The 19956-nt window shown below is 36.4% G+C and overlaps 1 protein-coding gene across 1 annotated transcript in view; it reads right to left on the bottom strand.

The window, feature by feature from the left end:
- ITGA8 (integrin subunit alpha 8) overlaps positions 1 to 19956 on the bottom strand; it is a 202965-nt gene that overhangs the window by 144728 nt on the left and 38281 nt on the right. Inside the window, exons 5-9 of the mRNA XM_031939925.1 lie at positions 14449 to 14510; positions 13167 to 13212; positions 8653 to 8778; positions 6779 to 6823; positions 1085 to 1128 (exon numbers count right to left, since the gene is read on the bottom strand). Of these exons, the coding sequence (XP_031795785.1) occupies positions 1085 to 1128; positions 6779 to 6823; positions 8653 to 8778; positions 13167 to 13212; positions 14449 to 14510 (323 nt within the window). The remainder of the gene's footprint in view (positions 1 to 1084; positions 1129 to 6778; positions 6824 to 8652; positions 8779 to 13166; positions 13213 to 14448; positions 14511 to 19956) is intronic.

Genomic DNA, 19956 nt, shown 5'->3' with positions numbered 1-19956 from the left:
GCAAAAGGACAATAGTTAACTTTCAAGGTTATTTCTTTCTTCTACCATTCCCTCATTTCTACATGTGCTGTGGTGACATGAACTAAGGGTTTAAATGGTACAAAGACCCTAAATTCTAGAAGTCAATGAAGACTTTTCAATATCAACTGGAGGATTCTTTCCAAACAATTTTTGCCCACTTCCTTGCATTGGAGAAAAAGGGAGTCCTCCCCTTCCTCAAATTTGTTTGTACTACCTTCTGGTGGATGCAAAGTTCTTAAAAGGAAAGGGCAAGAATGTAATTAATTTTTGTCTTGGTATCACTAATGGATTTGGATCGAAGGAACCCAATTCCTCTGATTTCTAATTCCTTCTTCAGTTATCTGATAATTTATGCAATCAGTCACCCAATATCTAATATCAGTTATCCAATAGTTCAGCCCTATACTGGGTAACATGAAAAAGGTAAAGTGAAAATTAGAAATGATCCCTGCCCTAAGTAGTCAAGTGGCCCATTGGATAGAGCACTGGACATGGGACCAGGATGATCTGAGTTCAAATACAACCTCAGATACTTGTTACTGTGTGACCCTGTGTAAATCATTTAACCTGTTTTCTTCATATACTACATCCATAAAAAGAAGATAATAACAGTATCTACTTTCCAGAGTAGTTGTAAGGATTAGGTGAGTTATGTATGTGTGTATATGTGTGTGTGTATGTGTATATATATATATATATATATACATATATATATATGTATATATATATATATAGCCTTTTGCAAACCTCAAAGTAATATTGTGGTTATCATTTTCATTCATTTATACTGGTAGAGGAAATTTCTTCATGAGAAGAGGCAATCATAAATTCAGACTGAAAAAAGATTTTATACATATATATGTAGATATATGTGAGTATATGTGTGTATATATACATATATGAATCTATGTACATGTAGATATTATATAATACATGGCATAATATGTGTGTATATGGGGGTATCTAAACACAGAGCGATAGAGATAGAGATGGAGATAGAGAATGAGGCAGATAGTTAAAGGTATCTCCTTGATGAATTGAGAGGCGTAGTCATGATACTTACATATCCAAAATTCTGTGCACCCCGTGGAACACCAGCCAGGATTTCTGAAAGGAAAAATGGTGATTAGAAAGTGGACGTGTTTATTCATGTTACCAGGTATGTGACAGTCAAGGCAGAGTTTGTGTTACATCACCTTGCACTCTAACCTGAAACCTGGTTTATGTCATGCTTTTATACCTTAACCCTTGTCTCTTTTATGTTTCTTTCAAGTTGGCAAAAAGTAGAAGTGTTATGGTCACAGTCTGCTGCCCCAGTGTACAAACAAAATGAGAGCTCCTAAATACTCCCTCTCAAAGGAGATTAGAATTAGGTGCCATAGCAGTATAGATCAATCAAATCTCTCTGACTTCTTTACCCCCATCCCAGTATGCTCTGAAAGGCTAAATACGGAAAGATGTGTTGTCCCAGACGGGAGAAATAAGCTGCTTTGTCCAACTTTACAAGACTAACTTTAAAGTGGAACGAGCAGTTTTATGCTACTTCCCAGATAGTGAAAGGCAGCTTTCAAAATAACCTATTTGTTTTTCTTAAGAGTATAAAAAGTCTGCTTTCTCCTCTATTTAGGGCCCTTTCCTTGGGAGTGTTTTCAGAGGTATGAGTCTCTAAATAAATGCCTTTCTGACCAGATGCTTTAGGTATATTCTTTGGGCTATCTCTTTTGAACCCCAGATCGGTTTCTATTGCTCTCTCTGCATGAGCTCTAGAAAAGAAAGGATAACTCTTCTTCTCTACTTCAAAGGAACTTTGGCTTTCTCATTAACCACTTGAGGGGTTGATGTCCTTAACTCCCAGTGACTGAAGGCTACTTGGACAAATGTGAAAGAATGGGTGACTTTGGCCTCCTACCACAGAGATCACAATTTATAAGATTCAGGTGCAGGCTGGAGGACTCCTATTTAAAAAACATTTTCCCTTAGAACTGGCTGCCATACCTTTTGGGGCAACCATGGTGCAACACATAACGATAGCAGTATTAAAACTGAAATTAGGGAATAAATATAATAACAGCATGGCATTAACAAAGTTAATTTGTTTGACATGTAGGTAAGGGTCTTCTTTTCATTCAAAAACTTACTTTTTTTTTTTTTTTTTTTGCTTTTTGCTGAGGCAATTGGGGTTAAGTGACTTACCCAGGGTCACACAGGTAGGAAATATTAAGTGTCTGAAGCCAGAATTGAACTCAGGTCCTCCTGACTTCAGGGCTGGTGCTCTTAAGTTTACGTCTAAGAACAGCAGCCTTTCCATTGCTTCTTTGCCTACCTGCCCGTCTCAAATCAAAATTGTAACCTTAACATTATATAGAAAAAATTGGGCCTTATGAAATTTATCTTGACAGTTTGGACTAGGAGAATTAAAATTAGGAACAAAGTCATCCATTTTGGGGTAGCTGTTGGAATTTTCAGTAGTAAATCCATCTACTTGGTGGGGAGAGGGGAGTGAAGAGAAAGAGCTTTCAGGAAAATTAAGCCAGGTGGAAGCATTGATAGGTGAGTTGTCTACTTTGGCCACACTTGCCTACGGTCTTGATTATTTGATGAGGTGGAATTAAATTTACCTGGCACCTGCAGAATCACAAGGAAGTGTTAGAAAGCTGGGAGAAATCAGGAAGAGATCTACCATATAATGAAAGGGAGGAGACTGGCGATGCCATTTGTATAAGAAACCCCCAAGTGAAGAATCTCTAGTGCTGTAAGTCAACACTTTCTCTGCAATTGATAGTCTTAAAGAGTTACTTAAGGCTCTGAAATTAGATGGCTTGCCCAGGATCATAAAGTCAATGATAGTACTTGAATCTATTCCTATTGGTTTTGAGGTCAACTCATTATCCATTATCCCATACTGCTTTCAAACAGGCAAGAGTTTATAAAGGAATTCTAGATATATAATATTTACACTCTCTTACCCTACAGAAACTCATGAATGAACACACAAATACACATCCCTTTTGAAAGAGTTTAATTTTACAACACAGGACAACTAGATGATGCAGTGGATACAGCACCAGCCTGGGAATCAGGAGGACCTGAGTTCAGATTTGACTTTAATGACTGAACACTTACTAGCTGTGTGACCCTGGACGAGGTACTTAATCCAATTTCTTTGCTAAAAAATTATATCATGAAACAAAAAAGATAGCTCTTGAGATTTAGAAGCTGTCTAGGACTTTTAAAAACCATTTTGCCAGAGAAATTTTTATGTGATTCTCAGGTATATAGATATTATTTATACATATATATATCAAATAGTGAATGATAATAAATCACAATTTTGCAACTCCCACATTCAGTTGCACAACTCTATATGTCCTACAGTTTAGGATGCTTTGATTTACTTCAGCTCCCTCATTTTAGAGAGTAGGAAATTGAACCCCATCAAAGAGGTCACTTGTTCAAGATTACTTAGGTGTTAAGAAGAAGAGGTGGGGCTCAACCCAGGTCTTCTGATTCCAAATGTAGCATTGTTTTCACTACAGAATGCTAGCTCTCATGAGTTTAAGTCAAAAGTTGTTATTAAAGTTACTTACAACAGGTTTTCTAAACCTCCAGAATCTGAGAAAACATAGAGCTGGACAGAACCTTAAAGTCTAGTGATCTGAAGAATCATGAAAGAGGAAAGAGATGGTCCTTCTTGGCTCCACACAGGTAGAAGCTATAGAAACGCAGATTATGTTTTGATGTAAAGTGAAACTTCCCTACAATTATCACTGCTCCATAGTGGAATGGACTGCCTCCAGAGGAGAGGTGCTATTCTTCACTGGAAGTCTTGAAGGAGAAGCTGGAGGAACATTTGGTGGGAGGGATTGTAGAAGGAATTCCTGGCCAGGGCCGGGTTCCAACTCAGAATGTTGTATTTATTTAGGCCAATTCCTATTTTACAGGTAAGGAAACTGAGGCCCAGAACAAAAAGCCATCTGCTTAAGATCACACAGCTAACAAGTAGCAGAGCTAGAACTCTATTTAAAATCCCCTAATTTGACACTAATACATTATTGGTGGAGTTGTAAACTGATTCAACCATTCAGGAGAAGAATTTGGAACTATGCCCAAAAGGTTATCAAACTGTGCATACCCTTTGCTTAGCAGTGTCTCCACTGAGTCTATGTCCCAAAGGATAATAAAAAAGGGGAAAGGACCCACATGTGCAAAAATGTTTGTAGCAGCCCTTTTTGTAGTAGCCAGAAACTGGAAACTGAGTGGTTGCCCATCAGCTGGAGAATGGCTGAATAAGTCATAGTATATGAATGTTATGGAATATTATTGTTCTATAAAAAACAGTCAGCAGGATGATTTCAGAGATTCCTGGAGAGACTTAGATGAACTGATGTTGAGTGAAATAAGCAGAACCAGGAGATCATTAGACACAGCAACAACAAGGTTATGTGATGATTAAATCTAATGATCGATGATCAACAATGAGGTGATTCAGGCCAATTCCAATAGACTTGTGATGGAGAGATCCAACTGCAACCAGAAAGGGGGCTTTGGGGGCTGAATGTGGATCACAACATAGCATTTTCACTCTTTTTGTTATTGTTTGCTTGCATTATATTTTTTTTTCATTTTTCTTTTTTTGATCTGAATTTTCTTGTGCAGCATGATAAATGTGGAAATATGTATAGAAGGACGGTACATATTTAACATATATTGGATTACTTACTGTCTAGGAGAAAGGTGGGGAGAAAGGAGGGAGAAAAATTTAGAAAACAAGATTTTGTAAGGGTGAATGATGAAAATATCTGCATATATTTTGAAAATAAAAAAGCTATTATTTTTAAAAATCCCCTAATTTTATTTTGCTTTTGTTTTTGTATTAGAGAGAACTTGAACATCAACTTGGACAGTTTTAATTGCTGGAAGCTTAACTCCTGTGAGCTGTAACACTGATGGCTAATGGGGAGCACTCTTATTTGAAAGGCACCCATTTTGTCCAAGTTACTTTTGAGTTATTTTTTCAGTCATGTTTAGCTCTTTATGACCCCCTTTTGTGCTTTTTTTTGGGTAAAGATACTGGAGAAGTTTACTATTTTCTTCTCCAGCTCATTGTACAGATGAGGAAACTGAGGCAAACAGGATTAAGTGACTTGACTAGGATCACACAGCTAGTGAAGTGTCTGATGCTAGATTTGAACTCCAGAAGATGAGTTTTCCTGACTCCAGGCTGGACATTCTACCCATTGTATCATCTATTCAGAACCTAAGAAGATGCCCTTACTTCCCAAGCCTTTCATCAGCATAGGGGAAAGAGTTTTGATCTTGGGTCACGAATCCTGCTTTTGGTCCAGTGATTCACTGAAACCTTCACTCAAATGTCACTCACTGCTCAGAGAGTGACAGGGTCTGGCTTCGGGGAAAGGAGAGTGGGTCCACAGGGACCAAATTATTTTCTTTAGCTTGGCTTCGATGCATCTGACTGGATTCCTAGAGGATGTGGAATTACTCATTCTGTTTGACAGGCTTCTCTCCTCACTCCCTTTTGGGACAGTCTCATTGAGTAAATACTGAAGGCGGGTGGCCTCTTGAGCCTCGGTCTGCCTGGAAGGTTTATATTTTCTTTTGAACTGCTGAGGATGTTGTCAGATACTGGAATTTCAAAGGCAGCTTACCAAAGTTTCTGGAAATCACTAAACCTTGGATCTGTTGTCTGAATGGTCTTCATTTTAACAGCATTTGTAATATTGAAAAGTAGTTTTTCTTTCTAAATCCCTTCCTCTAAGGTCTATGAATGGGGATCATCAATGCCTTCTCCTGGGTCAGAATTGAACAACAGCCCAAAAACAAGGCTGTTCTTGATTTCTTTCCTACAAGTGCTGAAACCAACATCCTAAAACTGTTTTGCTCACACATTGTTTGGCACTTTTTATGGTTTCCTTTGCAAAATTCCTGAGTGAATATAGGACTGAGATTCCCCCTCTCACCCCTGCCATAATACTAGATCTTTGGTTCTCTTCACAATCTCCCCATTACCAGTTTCATCTCTCCTGAATCACAAAATAAGCTACCAAAAATCTGATATAAGAACTAGTTTGAATTAAGTGGATATTTTTAAGAAAAATAAACAATTTCCCCCAGAGAAAGTCTAGCTAATTGTAGTTTGCTTTTTGTGTTTCTGCATTACATGCACTATCAACATAGACTGATAAGAGGACTATCTGCCTTCCTCCATGTGACTCTATTTAACATATTCTAAATTTTATTCTTGGAAGAATATGAATTAGAACAGGTAGATGAACAGCAGTTACCACCCATCAGTGATATAAATATCAGTGACCTTGACTAGATGGAGAACTCTTGGTCTCTCATCCTAAATCTGTTACTAAATGAATCATGTGATCCAAGTCATTAACTATTTGGTAAATTCTCTATCCAGAACTAAGAAATATTACCTTACCTCCCAGTTCTTTCATCAGTATAGGGGAAAGAGTTTTGCTCTTGGGGTCAGGAGATCTGAATTTAACTCTAAACTTTAGCATTTACCACTTTGTGAACTAAACCTGAGGAACTTTCAGCACTTTTCCTCTCAGTTTTCTTATATGTAAAATTAAGAGATTGGACTAAATGACCTCCAAGGTCTCTTCTATCTTGGGCCTCATTTATTTGTAAAACAGGAATGATGAAACTAACACTTCTTTGTGTTATTATTGTGGGGAAGAAAGTTCTCTCTTATCCTTATAGCAATCAATACATAATTTCCTACCTTGCTGAGAATCTCCAGTAAATTCCCCAGCAGCAACTGAATATCCTGTAAATAAAAGAAACAAATACAAAATGAATGAATAAACAAGTCTCTGTGGAGAAGACCAACTATTTAAAGAGAAGTATGCAGATTTAAGCACTTCTAGGCTCCTCCTCTTTTCAAAGAACTCTATAAACTTCATAAAAGAGGAAGTTTGAAATTGGAAAAAGAAAAGCAATATTTAACTTACATGTGTTCCTTCTATAAAGAGCTATAAAGATGAGCTACTGATCATTATTAAGAACACAGAAACATCACATCTCCTAAGGTCCAAGCTGCTAAAAGCAGAGATGCTTCACAATTCAACCTGAAATCAGGACTGGTAGCAGTTATTATTTTTAATATAGTGCATCATGATTGTTAATATCTAGGTGTTAGCAACTACTCTTTTTGAGACACCTAACATAGATGCTTAGATTTTTTCTACATTTCAGGAATCAACAAGGGCTCATTTCCTACTTAATTTAAAAGTGACTTTTTCTCTCTTGTCTTTAAATCAGTGATACATCTGCTGACAACACAGAGTTCTTGATTTCTCAAGAGGAACACATACCATACCATTAAGACCAGTCATTTTTGTTTTATGTCTTCTGTCACAAAAAAATGTACCAAAAAAGCAACTCTTATGTGGAATAATATAAGTAACACATTCACTGAATAGGTTTCAGTCATTTTTCAGTCATGTCTGACTATTAGAGATCTCATTCAAAGTTTTTTGGAGAAAGATACTAGAGTGGTTTGCCATTTCCTTCTCCAGTTGATATTATATATAAAGAAACTGAGGCAAACAGGATTAAGCAATTTGTTCAGCTTCCTATAGCTAGTAAGTATCCAAGGACATATTTGAACTGGAAAAGATGAGTCTTCCTGACCACTCACTGTACTATCTACCTGCCCAATCACAGAACAGTGCACATGTGAAAAGTTTGGCCACATTTTTAGTGATCTCAACATTACCTCACATAGCCAATGATAGGATTCTCAAAAGTTGCCGTAGGAATCTTCGGAACTCTGATTCAGGCTCATGTATAGGAATACTTGGACAATAGTCCTTCATTGAATTCAATTCAGTATAACAATCATTTATTAAGTACTTATGTTTGCTAAACCCTCTGCTAAGTACCAGAAATATAAATTCAAAAACTAAACTGTCTACACCCTGAAGGAATTGCCATTCTATGGGAATGGGGGAATCTATCTATCTATCTATTGTTATATAGCTATATATCTATACCTATATCTGTATCTATATCTATACATCTCAAATAGAACCAATGGGGAAGAGCACTAACAATGAATGGAAAGAGGGAATATCAGTCTTGAAGGAAACCAGAAATTCTAAGAGGTGAACAGGGATGGCATTCTAGGCATGAGAGAGAACATGTACAAAGACAGAGGAAAAATGGGATATCACATACATTCAATATTGCCAAATCTTTGAAATTAATGATGACAAAAGGATCTGAGAAGTCCTTAAGTACAATCCTCTCATCTTATACATAAAAACACTGAACCTCATAGAGATTAAGGGAATTCGTTAGAGTCATACTAGTAGGAAGCATCACAGCTGGGATTTAATCTCGGGAATTCTTAGTACCTTTTCCATTTGCCATGCTCATCACTTTCCATTCTATCAGAATGTGTACATGTCACCTAGTGCAGCGAATGATTTAGCAATACTTTTGGAAAAGGCAAGTCAATATATCCAATAGGAAAACAAGACAGCCTCTCTATGACATGGCCACAAAGTCAAAGTATTTTACATCAGTCGTTGATGAGACTTGCATCTCTAGCCAAGAGCAATTGTAAATACCTCCAGAGTCCATCAATCTTACCAAGGTAGCTGTCATCATAGGATGCTGGAGCGACGTCAGTTTGTCTTTCTCGAGTTAATTTTCTTAGAATATCTTTGAAGGAGTAATTGGCAATGATGTCAGCAATGCTGGCTGTAATCACCTGGCCTGGGGTCAAATAACTTCACATGTTAAAAGAAAGCAAGAAAATACCATGTTTCCTATAACCCCATCCAAGAAAAAGCCATACAGGCTATTGAAATACTTAATGTTCTACATGCATGGAGGGAACTAGTGATGATCTCTGGGGTAACAACAACAACAACAACAAAATACACAGGGCAGTAATCCAGACTAGTATAAATAACAGTAGAATAAATCAGTGTATTTTGAATTATTCTAATTCTGAATCTGCTCAGTCAACTTGAGCTACCTTGGGCTACCAGCCATAGCATATATCTTTATATTTGGAAACACATTTTCTGAAATGCTCTTGAAATTCGTAGGATCATAGATTTAGTGGTAGAAGTGATCTCAAGGTCTTCAAGTTCAAGTTCCTCCTTTTGTAATAGAAAACCAAGTCTAAGATCACACAAGGATCACTTCACAGTCAGGATTTGAGCCTAGATTTTCCAATACTAAATATAGTGTATTTCCATTATGCCATACATATATGTGTGTGTGTGTGTGTGTGTGTGTGTTTGTGTGTGTGTGTTTTTTTTTTTTTTTTGGTATACATCATTGGTATCAAAAGTAAAAAGTAGCTTCCTCATCTATCAAATAAAGGGATTAGACTAGAGGACAGTTGAAGGGCACTACTATAGTTTTGTTTTTGTATTTCTTGTCCTCAGGGAAGTGCCTGATGCTATTAGGTACTTCCTTAATTTTTTGTAGACTTTAAGTGATTCTGATTTTTGGATCTTATGAATCAAATTAAATAGCAAGATATGCAGTTTCTAACTGGAAGGGAAAACCTCAACCCAGCCCACTATGAGTTGTTCATTCCCTTTACATAATGAGGTATTAGAAGTTATTCAGTTGTTTTTCCGAATGTCTTAAGTCTTTGTAACTATATCTGGGATTTTCTTAGCAGAAATAGTGCAGTGCTTTATCATTGCTTTCTCCAGCTCATTATTCAGGTGAAGAAAGAAAGTGCATCAAACTTGCTCAGGGACCATACAATTAATAAGTGTTTGAGGCTGACTTTGAACTCATGCCTTCTGGATTCCAGATCAGATGCCCTATCCACTGTGCCACCTACCTAATTGTCTTGATGTTATTAGTGTACCAACCCAAATAACTATTATTGCTGCAGACTAACACAAGAAAAAGATATTTTCTCTGAAAATAATTTACTCATTTTCCACTAAAGTATGAATTGCTTTTAAAGGCAACGTTTTTATAGTTTCTACTAGAATAAAAAATTAATGTTGAGGTGGTGCCATGAGAAAAGATTGGGGTCATGACTCCTGTGATTGCCCGGTTCTCATCATCAGTTTTCCTGGCTGACTTGAACTGAAGACAGGTTCAAGTAATTCATTCTAAAGTAGAGGAAGTTCCTTCCTTCCTTCCTGACTCTTCTGACTCAAATGAAAAATGAAACTGATAATAGAGAAATCTGAAGATCGATAGACTACCATTTAATACAATTTAATTTTATAGTTCTCAAATTGTAAGTGAAATAAAAGACAAACTATTTTGTTAATACACTTGAAAAGCCTATAAGCATGGACTGGTTAGAATATTGTCTGAGATATCTGAATGTGGAAATTATGTCTTTTGATGCAAGGGTCCTCAAACTTTTTAAATAGGAGGCCAGTTCACTGTCCCTCAGACTGTTGGAGGGCCGCACTATAGTAAAAGCAAAAACTTCGTTTTGTGGGCCTTTAAATAAAGAAACTTCATAGCCCTGGGTGAGGGGTTTAAACGTCCTCAGCTGCCGCATCTGGCCCGCAGGGCCGTAGTTTGAGGACCCCTGTATGCTTAAATTGATTGCTTATATCAACCAATTCATTTAATTATTATTTAAGGCTATGTTCATAATAAATTATTTTTTTAAAGAGAGAACAATCACCTAAATAAAAAAAATGTATTTATGCCAACCACTGACTTTTTAATATTAAATTTATGTATATTTCCAATATTTTATGTTGAATTTATGTATATTTATAATAATGAAAAGCATGGAGATGATTTTTAATGTATAGAATAAAACAAGCATTTCCATAACATAGTACAATGAAAAAATGATTGCAAATCTACTATGCACAACTTACTATTCTTTTTAAACATATAATGAAATTCTATAAATTTCTTTTTTCTTCCTCTCCCCCTACTCCCATATATAGCTGGCTACCATTAGAAAGCAAACATGCAAAATTCTTCTTGTAAACTCCCATTTATCAGTTCTTTTTCTGGAAGTGGATAGCATTCTTCTTCATATGCTCTTTAGAGTTAATTTGGATAGTTATAATATTCAAAATAATTTAATTGCTTAACTTGACTGAATTTCAACAAAAATGGATGACTAAATTACTAAAAAAGTCTGAGATGGGGACAAACTTTGGCAAATTTATGTAAGACATAATTTTTTCCCAAATAAAAGTGGTATAGAAAGTCTTACAATATGACTATACTCTTCCATTTCAGAATCCAACAATTTTCTACTATGACTTTTTTCAATACAGCTACTATGTTAATATTCATTTGCCTTTATGAAACCTTCTAGTTTCCTTTAAGCTACATAATAGTCCTATAAGACAGCACAACTATTAAGACCAACCCGCTCTCCTATTTTTTTCAGAGTACTGGATTCATGTCAACACAATCTAAATTCAAAGTCAGCCTCAGACACTAACCAGTTTTGTGACTCTGGAAAAGTCATTTAACCTCATTCTGCTTCAGTTTTTTCAACTTTAAAATGTAGATAAAAATAGCATCTACCTCTCAGGACTGTAATGAGTATAAAATGAGATCATAGTTGTACAGTGCTTTGCATTCTAAGCTTTATAGAAATGGTAGCTATTAATTGAGAAGGAAACAAATATTCAGTGACTCTACTTGCTAGTAATGTTAGTACCAATCAAGTTATCCACAGGCATTTAATAAGTACTTATTATGAGCTGAGTACTGGAAATACAAAAGGAAAGAAAGAAGGAAAGAAGAAAGGGAAGAAGAAAGGAAGGAAGGCAGGCAGGAAGGAAGACATGAAGGAAGGAAGGAAAGAAAGAGAGAGAAAAAAGAGAAAGGAAGAAAGAGAGAAAGAAAGAAAAAGAAAGAGAAAGAAAGAAAGAAAGAAAGAGAAAGAAAGAAAGAAAGAAAGAAAGAAAGAAAGAAAGAAAGAAAGAAAGAAAGAAAGAAAGAAAGAAAGAAAGAAAGAAAAGAAAAGATCCCCCTGCTTCATGGCAGTCCCTACGGAACTTCACTGTGCTAGAATGACTGAATAGAGAGCCTCTGTTTGACAATACTGAGTTTAGGATGAGCATTTAAAGGAAGAATGTGATCTGGTAATTTCCTGTCTTTCAGAGGGAAGATATTAAATCTGTCAATTTGGGGATTTAAAGGCCAACATGTAATAATAATTTAAAAGCCAAATTTCTCCCTTAGTGAATTAACACATGGTTCCCACACTGTTTGGGACTAGAGCAAGTAAAACAAGGAAACAGGGCCATAAACCTGATTTGATGGCTGTGATTTAAAGGACTGTTCTGAGTCAGACAATGGTGATTGCTCATGTCTTGTCCAGGGAGAACAATACTAAAAAATCTGCCAAGTTTCTCAGGCTTCATGGTTGGGGGATAGCTTGTTTTTAGATATTCCTAATAATTCTCATATTAAACTTGGATGCAGTCATGAAACCAAGCTAAAGATATAAATTTTCTCAGGAAAAAACAAACCCTTTCACTGGTGTAGAGAGAAATTATGGTATAAAAAGTCTCATCTCAGCTACAGGTTGGCCATTGTCTATATACGATAGACTCAAAGATGTTTTAGGAGTCCTGAGAGGGTGAGAACCTTCCCTTTGGTCATGTAGTTAGCAAAGACAGGACGTGAAGTCAGCTCTGTAGAGGCTTAGTTCTCCAGATTAGAAACCACACTACCCTGAATGCTCTCACTGAGACAGTATTTCCTTAAAGCATCTTTATTATGTCTAAGTCTACTTAGTGAAAACAAAGGAAAATGTGGGGCTGATTGAGGGGGGAAATGATTGGGAAAAAATCTTAGAATAATTCTATTTTGTTGGCTTTCCAATTCTTTTGCTGCCTCAAATATTTTCATTGTTTCATTTAAAAATAATAAAGAAAGAAATTAATAAGACCATTCAAGATGTCAAATAATTTGGTTTTAGTAATCCTATGGGATTGATCATAAGGGATTGTTTATTTAATTATAACATGATTCCAAAATGTCATTTGTACAGTCAAGTATAGACTGTATGAATGCAGATATAAAACTAAATGTATTTAAAGTACAACTTCTTGTGGCATTTATGCCTCATAATTGTGTTTTATTAGTTTCTACCAAATGTGGATTTTCCCACTGTCAACAAAACCTACCTTGCCAATAAAAACTGCCAGGTCCTCCCACTATAAGATCTCCATTCTACAAAAAACAAACAAACAACAATGACATTAACTGTTTAAAAAATATTATTCACGCAAATTTGATTATTAAAAAAATTAAAAGTTTTTATCACATAGTACTGGCACATAGTAGATATTTAATAAACTCTTGATTGACTATATGTATGTGTGAGAAAAATTAACTTTAAAAGGAACTTCTCTGCCAACCATATTAACATGAAGTTAAGAGTAGGGGCTAATATATATTTTGTGCTCTAAAGTTTCAAGGCATCTTCCAGACATTATTTCATTTGAGTCCTATTCCAACCCAACAATTTTGGTGAAATAGATTGCATTATATCCATTTTACAAAAGAGAAAACTGAGGTTTAGAAAGCTAAATGTCTTGCCCATGGTCACAAAGCTAGTACATTTCAAAGGCAGGACTCAAACCTAGGTTTCTCTTGGCCCTACTACTAATATCTAGATTTCTTTGGTTCTGATTTTTTCCAAAGAAAGCTCTAAAATTAATCTATCATTAAGAACATAGTTTTAAGTTTTATATTTTAAGGCAATTTTAATTCATTGAATGCAATTCTTAGGAATGAGTAAACTCGGCTCCCTGGAATTGTATTATGGAAACAAACCTCAAAAGTCATTGCAATACCTTAATTCCATGATCATATGAATCTCAAGAATGAGGCTAAAATTAATTTTAGGCTTGTGTGATGAGAATTAATGTGACTCAGCAATAGGCTCCCTTTTATTTTTCTTCTTTTCTTGATACCTGCATTCACTACACAAGGAAGCTTTGGATCCCCAGAGTGTTAGCCATTCTGAGGCCTTGAGCCCTTCCTTATTCTAACCACAATTACCCCCAATTTCAGTGGGAAAGGAACTACAGGAAAACATTCTATAAGCTGCTAATATTCTTGATATTATCTGCAAGGGAACATCTCGCATAGATGTTTCCTTCCTGCCCCCATTCCAGCTTTTCAATTTGATCTAATACTTATCAAAGTGGTTATGGATTTTGGTACTCATATATAATATATTTAATATTTATTAGAGGCAGCAGAGAATTTTAGAGACAACAATGGTTATCTTTTTAAATTACTGAATTATGAATTAGTATAAACACACGATGATATTTTTTCTATTAGAGACACAAATGGCATCTGAACAAACTAGCAGGAGAGTTAATTTTGGGGGAGAGTTTCCAAATCAAATAGATAAATTAAGTGTTGCCTGAAAGCTACAAATGGAGCAAATCTCACCTTGTAAAAATCCAAACTAAAGCCTGCTTGACAGTAACCTTGGCCTTCGGGGTCAGCATTGTCTGCAAAGATCAAAACAAGGAACTATTACATTATGGAACTCTCCAAAGAACACCTTCTTCTTGCTCATATTAGGATGATCCTGTGGTATTTTACCAGAGACTACAAGCAACACAATCAATATGTTTAACTTTGTGGTTTTCTTTTCATTCAGTATTAATAGCCTCTTTGTCATTTCCAAATGCATTTGTTTGTCTAAATATCAGTGGACTTCTTTGGACCATCAAGAACATCACCCAGGCAAGTCATTATGTCTAGCTCCACAAATCATATTTATGAGGAATAAAAGGTCATTTTGCAGAGTTCCCATTTGCAAAGTTATATGATTATGATATAATCTTTGGTAAATTGCTGGATTTGCTTACTTACTAGTTGTGTGACCCTGGATGAGTCATATAACTTAAGTGATAAATGGAGACAGAGTTGGAAAGGGATCTTAAGGGTAACTTGGTTCAACCTGTTGATTTTACAGAAGAGGAAACTGGATCTCAGAGAGGTTGAAGTTGTCCAAAGTGTCACAACTATTAAGAAGCAGATCAGGATTTGAATTCAGACCCTTTGCTTCCAAATCCAGCATGCTTTCCCCCATATCACAGCACCTCCAAATTCCCATCAGGTATGCAAGAATGGTTTGGAAATTTTAAATCATTATGTCAAAATGCACCAGCATTATGTAATTCAGTGCAATTGAAGGGCATTGAATTGCTCATTCTCAGGGAAGGTACACAGGTTAAAGCTAGCAGGAATTTTTTTAATAAGTTGAGAGCAGAATAATATGAGACTTGGGATGAACATCCCACCAGCAGCTATTGTAATGGTCCAAGTATGAGGTGATGGGGACCTAAGCCAGAGTGCTAACAGTGTCAGAGGAGAGAAAGGGACATATTCAAGAGATGCTACAAAGGTGAGATGAGCAGACTTTGGGTAACAGATTTTGGGTAACAGTTAATTACCCAGAAGGCCAACTTGCATGATCAAGTTTCAAGAGATATAAAAGACTTCAGAAATCATGCAGTCCAACACTTCATTTCTAGGATGAATAAACTGATACTGAGGTAGGGTAAGTGACTTAACTGTTAAGTGAGAACCTGAACTCAAGTCCTCCGGCCCTGAACCAGTGCTCGCGAGGTCCTTCCCCACAGCAGACAGCCTCACACATGGAACCCAAAGCCAGCCCTATTTCAAGGCTTCGGAGCATGTGGAATTAGAGCTCCTCCTCCCAAAATTCAACTACTCATAAATTGTAACTTGAAAGAGTCACCACAGCTTTGTAAGGTGTCTAAATTGTAACCAGAAAGCAGCTTCAGGGCTGGCAGAAACCAAATTCTTTAAAGAGTGTGTGGCAAATATGTGAATAATTACTTTTTTGGTCAGGATAGAAATGGAAATGAGAGGGCCAGGAAGGAAACACACACACACATCATCATCACATCATCAGGGAAAAAAATTTATAAGTTGGGCATGGAAGGCCATTGCCAGACTTTCCAACCAAATTTAGTCTTCCTGTCCTTTCTGAAGATGGACTCTGCTCTTTCTCCATTTACATGGAGAATTGTTTCTGGCATTCACTCATCTCCCATTCTTTCCAGATGTTCCTCCAATTTTTCTCCATCATTTCCTATCTTGTGGACTATATTTACCATTTTTCATCTTTCCCCTACATTGACTTTTATGGCGTACGTGTGTGAAGCACAGAAAATAGGCGACCTCTGACTTCTTGGTGCCATTTTTCTTGAAATTCATGAGTGAGTGAGTGAGTGTGTGTGTGTGTGTGTGTGTGTGTGTGAGAGAGAGAGAGAGAGAGAGAGAGAGAGAGACAGAGACAGAGAGAGAGAGAGAGAGAGAGACAGAGAGAGAGACAGAGAAAGAGAGAATGAGAGAATGAGAGGGGGAGAGAGAGAGAAAGAGAGAGAGAGAGAGAGAGAGAGACAGAGACAGAGAGAGAGAGAGAGAGAGAGAGAGAGAGAGAGACAGACAGAGAGAGAGTGAGAGAGAGAGAGAGAGAGAGAGAGAGAATGAGAGGGAGAGAGAAAGAGAGAGACTGACTAAATAGTACAGTGGAGGGAACACTAAGCCTAGAGTCAGGAAGATTCCTCTTCTTGAGTTCAAATCCAGCCTTAAAAGCTATGTGATCTTGGGCAAATCACTTAACCCTGTTTATCTCCATTTAATTATTTGTAAAATGAGGTGGAGAAGGAAATGGCAAACTATTCCAGTCTCTTTGCCAAGGAAATGCTAACTAAGGTCATGAAGAGTTGTATATGACTGAAAAATGACTCAACAACAAGAAAAATATTGGACGGAGTCCATACAAGGAAATATCCTTTCTCCCAAAATACCAGTGTATGAGGATCATAGACTTAGAAGGCAGGAGGCTATCTGGATGAGCCGCTTCATTTTACAGATGGGGTAAGACTCAGAGAGTTGTTAAGTGATTTTTGAAGTCCTGCAAGTAAAAAGTGACAGCATTCCAATTGAAATTGAAATCCTCTTACTCCCAATTCAGAGTTCTTTCCACTCTATTATTCTGTATCTCAGGACATAAGCAGCATCCTGGTACCCTGGCAATCATGCTGAATGGCTGCCTTGGCTGCCCAAACTGGAAGCAAAAAGTTTGGGAGCCATTTTGTTCCTTCATCATGGATGTACTGAAGGTCTGTATGTGAAAGTTGTTAACTAGCTCCATGTGAAGGGGAAAGTGAACTCCATATTGATCAATGCGGCAATAACATTGTTGAAGACAGTCTTAGGGACATTAACAGGACAGACTTCTCTGATTCCTCTTTGAAAATCGTCATTGCAGATGTTTTGGCTCTATGACCAAATGACCATCATATCAGTGAGCTGGGAGCACATTAGAAACCAAAAGGAATTTTTTCTGGATATTTATAGGGCAATAGAGCTACCAATAATTGAGGAAAAGCCCTAGAGAAACAGAAATGAATACTTACACACTATCGTTCAAATCATCCCAGGTCTTGAGTTCAATTGTAACTCCATTTTACTTTTTTTAAAAAATTTAGCTCTTATTCTCAGCAATACAATGATTCAAAACAATCCCAAAATAGTCATGATGAAGCATACAATCTGCCTCCAGAGGAAACAACTGATATTGCTTGAATATAGACTGAAGCATGCTATTTTCACTTTCTTTCTTTCATTTGTTTCTTTTCTTAGAGTTTTCTTGTACAAAATGATTAATATGGAAATTTTTTACATAATTGCACATGTATAACCTATATCTGATTGTTTACCAGCTCAAGGAGGAGGGGAGAGGAAGGATAGAATTTGGAACTCAAAACATTAAATAAAAATGTTTAAAAATTAAAAAATAATTCAGCTTTGGGGATTCAGCTTCTGGCACAGTCAAGAATGGCTGAAGCGAAGTTGAATTCTTAACATTTTTCTCCAAACAACTTTAAAAGAATCCCTCAAATCAAATTTTGGAGAAACAAAAAAACTGTTTAAAGAGACATTTTCCCAGCCTAAGACAACTTAGATCTCCTGCAGTGGTCTATAACACTGGGAAAGTGATGGAGACTCAGAGCATGGCAGAAGAACCCAAACCTTAGAAGGGGTCCAAACAGTAGAAACAGCAGCAAAAGCTTTGGGAGATCACAGCCCAGAAACTGTAAAAGAATCAGATAATTGGTCAAAAATAGATGACAGGAGACTGTTTGCTGGCACTGGGTACAGTTGGTACTGATTATCAATTCTATTGTCTGATTTGAAGTTCCAAGGTGAAGAGGAACACAAGTATTAGTAGTTGCAGAGAGCAAGGGCCTTTTCTGAGTAAAGACTCTGCTCAGATCAGGAAAACAATAATCTCAGCTATTCCAAGATAAAACCACTTTGGAAGCACCAATCTTGCAGATTCTCCAGAATTAACATTGAAAACAGTAACACAAAAAAGCCTGAAGCTTAACATGGTGTTTCCCCAACTCCCCAGATAAGCAGAGTCCAACTTTAAAATAAACTTCAAAGTGAAGAAATAGGCAGGGGGAAATGAGTAAACGACAACAAAGGACTTAGCCAGACTAAGACATAAACTGAAAAGATACAACATGAAAATAACTATATGCAAAGCCTCAAGGAAAAATTCTAATTGGACCCAAGCCAAATAAGAATTCCTGGAATAGTTAAAGAAAAAGATAAGAGTAGTAGATGGAAAATTGGCAAAAGAAATGGAGAGTGATGCAAGAAATTATAAAAGGAATTAACAGCTTGGTTAAAAACAGTTTACTGTAGAAAGGAATTGCATTTTAAAAAACACATAGTAGGCCAAATAGAAAAGGAGGTGCAAAAGCTCACTGAAGAATATAATTCCTTAAAAACTACAATTGGGTGAATAGAGACTAATGACTCCATGAAACTTCAGGAAACAATAAAACAAAGTCAATAGAATAAAAAAATAGAAAAAATGTGAAAATCTCACTAGAAAAACAATACATCTGGAAAACAGATTGAGGAGAGATAATTTAAATTGTAGACAACCTAAAATCTATGATCAAAAAAACCCTTACACATCATGTTTCAAGACATTATCAAGGAAAACTGTCCTGATATCTTAGATTTAGAGAATAAAATAGAAATGGGCAGAATCCACTAATCACCTCCTAAAAGAGACTTCAAAAATGAACATTTCCAGGAATATTTTAGCAAATTCCAGTGCCCCCAAGTCAAAGAGAAAATATTGCAAGCAGACAGAAAAAAAACAATTCAAATATCATGGAACCCCTGTCAAGATCACACAAAATTTAGAAGTTTCCACATGAAAGGAGCAGAAGGCTTGAAATACGATGTTCCAGAAAGCAAAGGAGCTAGGATTAAAAGAGGAATAACCTTTTTAGAAAACCAAGTACAATCCTTTGTGGGAAGGAGGAATCATATATTTAATAAAACATAGGAATTTTGACTTTCTGGATGAAAAGACCAAAGCTGATTTTGCATTCAAACACAAGACTCAAGAGAAATATATAAAGTTAAACATGAAAGTGTAATCATAAGGACCTAAATAAAGCTAAACTTTTTGCAATCCTATATGGGATATGAAACCTGTAACTTTTAAGAACTTTATCATTATTAGGGTAGATAGAAGGAGTCTACATAAACAAAGAGCAAGAATGTGAGTCAATTATGTTGGGATGACCTCAGAAAATAAGTGAATTGGTGAGAAAGAGGGATGAACTGGGAGAAAGGGGAAGGGAGAAGTATAATGGGGGAAATTTTCTCACATAAAAGAGGTGCATAAGGAACATTATTTATAATGTAGGGGAAAATTTGTGGTGGGTGAGCAATGCTTGAACCTCACTCTTGTCAGAATTGGTTTAAAGAGGGAATAATATATACAAAACCTCAGTTAGTTTTAGAAATCTATCTTACCCAGTACAGAAACAGGAAGGGGAAGGGATAAGAACTATGGAGGGGGGAGAGATGATACAAGTAAGG

Source organism: Sarcophilus harrisii, chromosome 5 (genome assembly GCF_902635505.1).
Source record: "Sarcophilus harrisii chromosome 5, mSarHar1.11, whole genome shotgun sequence".
NCBI lineage: Eukaryota > Metazoa > Chordata > Mammalia > Dasyuromorphia > Dasyuridae > Sarcophilus > Sarcophilus harrisii.
Note: the sequence above shows the minus strand (reverse complement) of the source record. Positions and strands in the feature narration are given on the sequence as shown.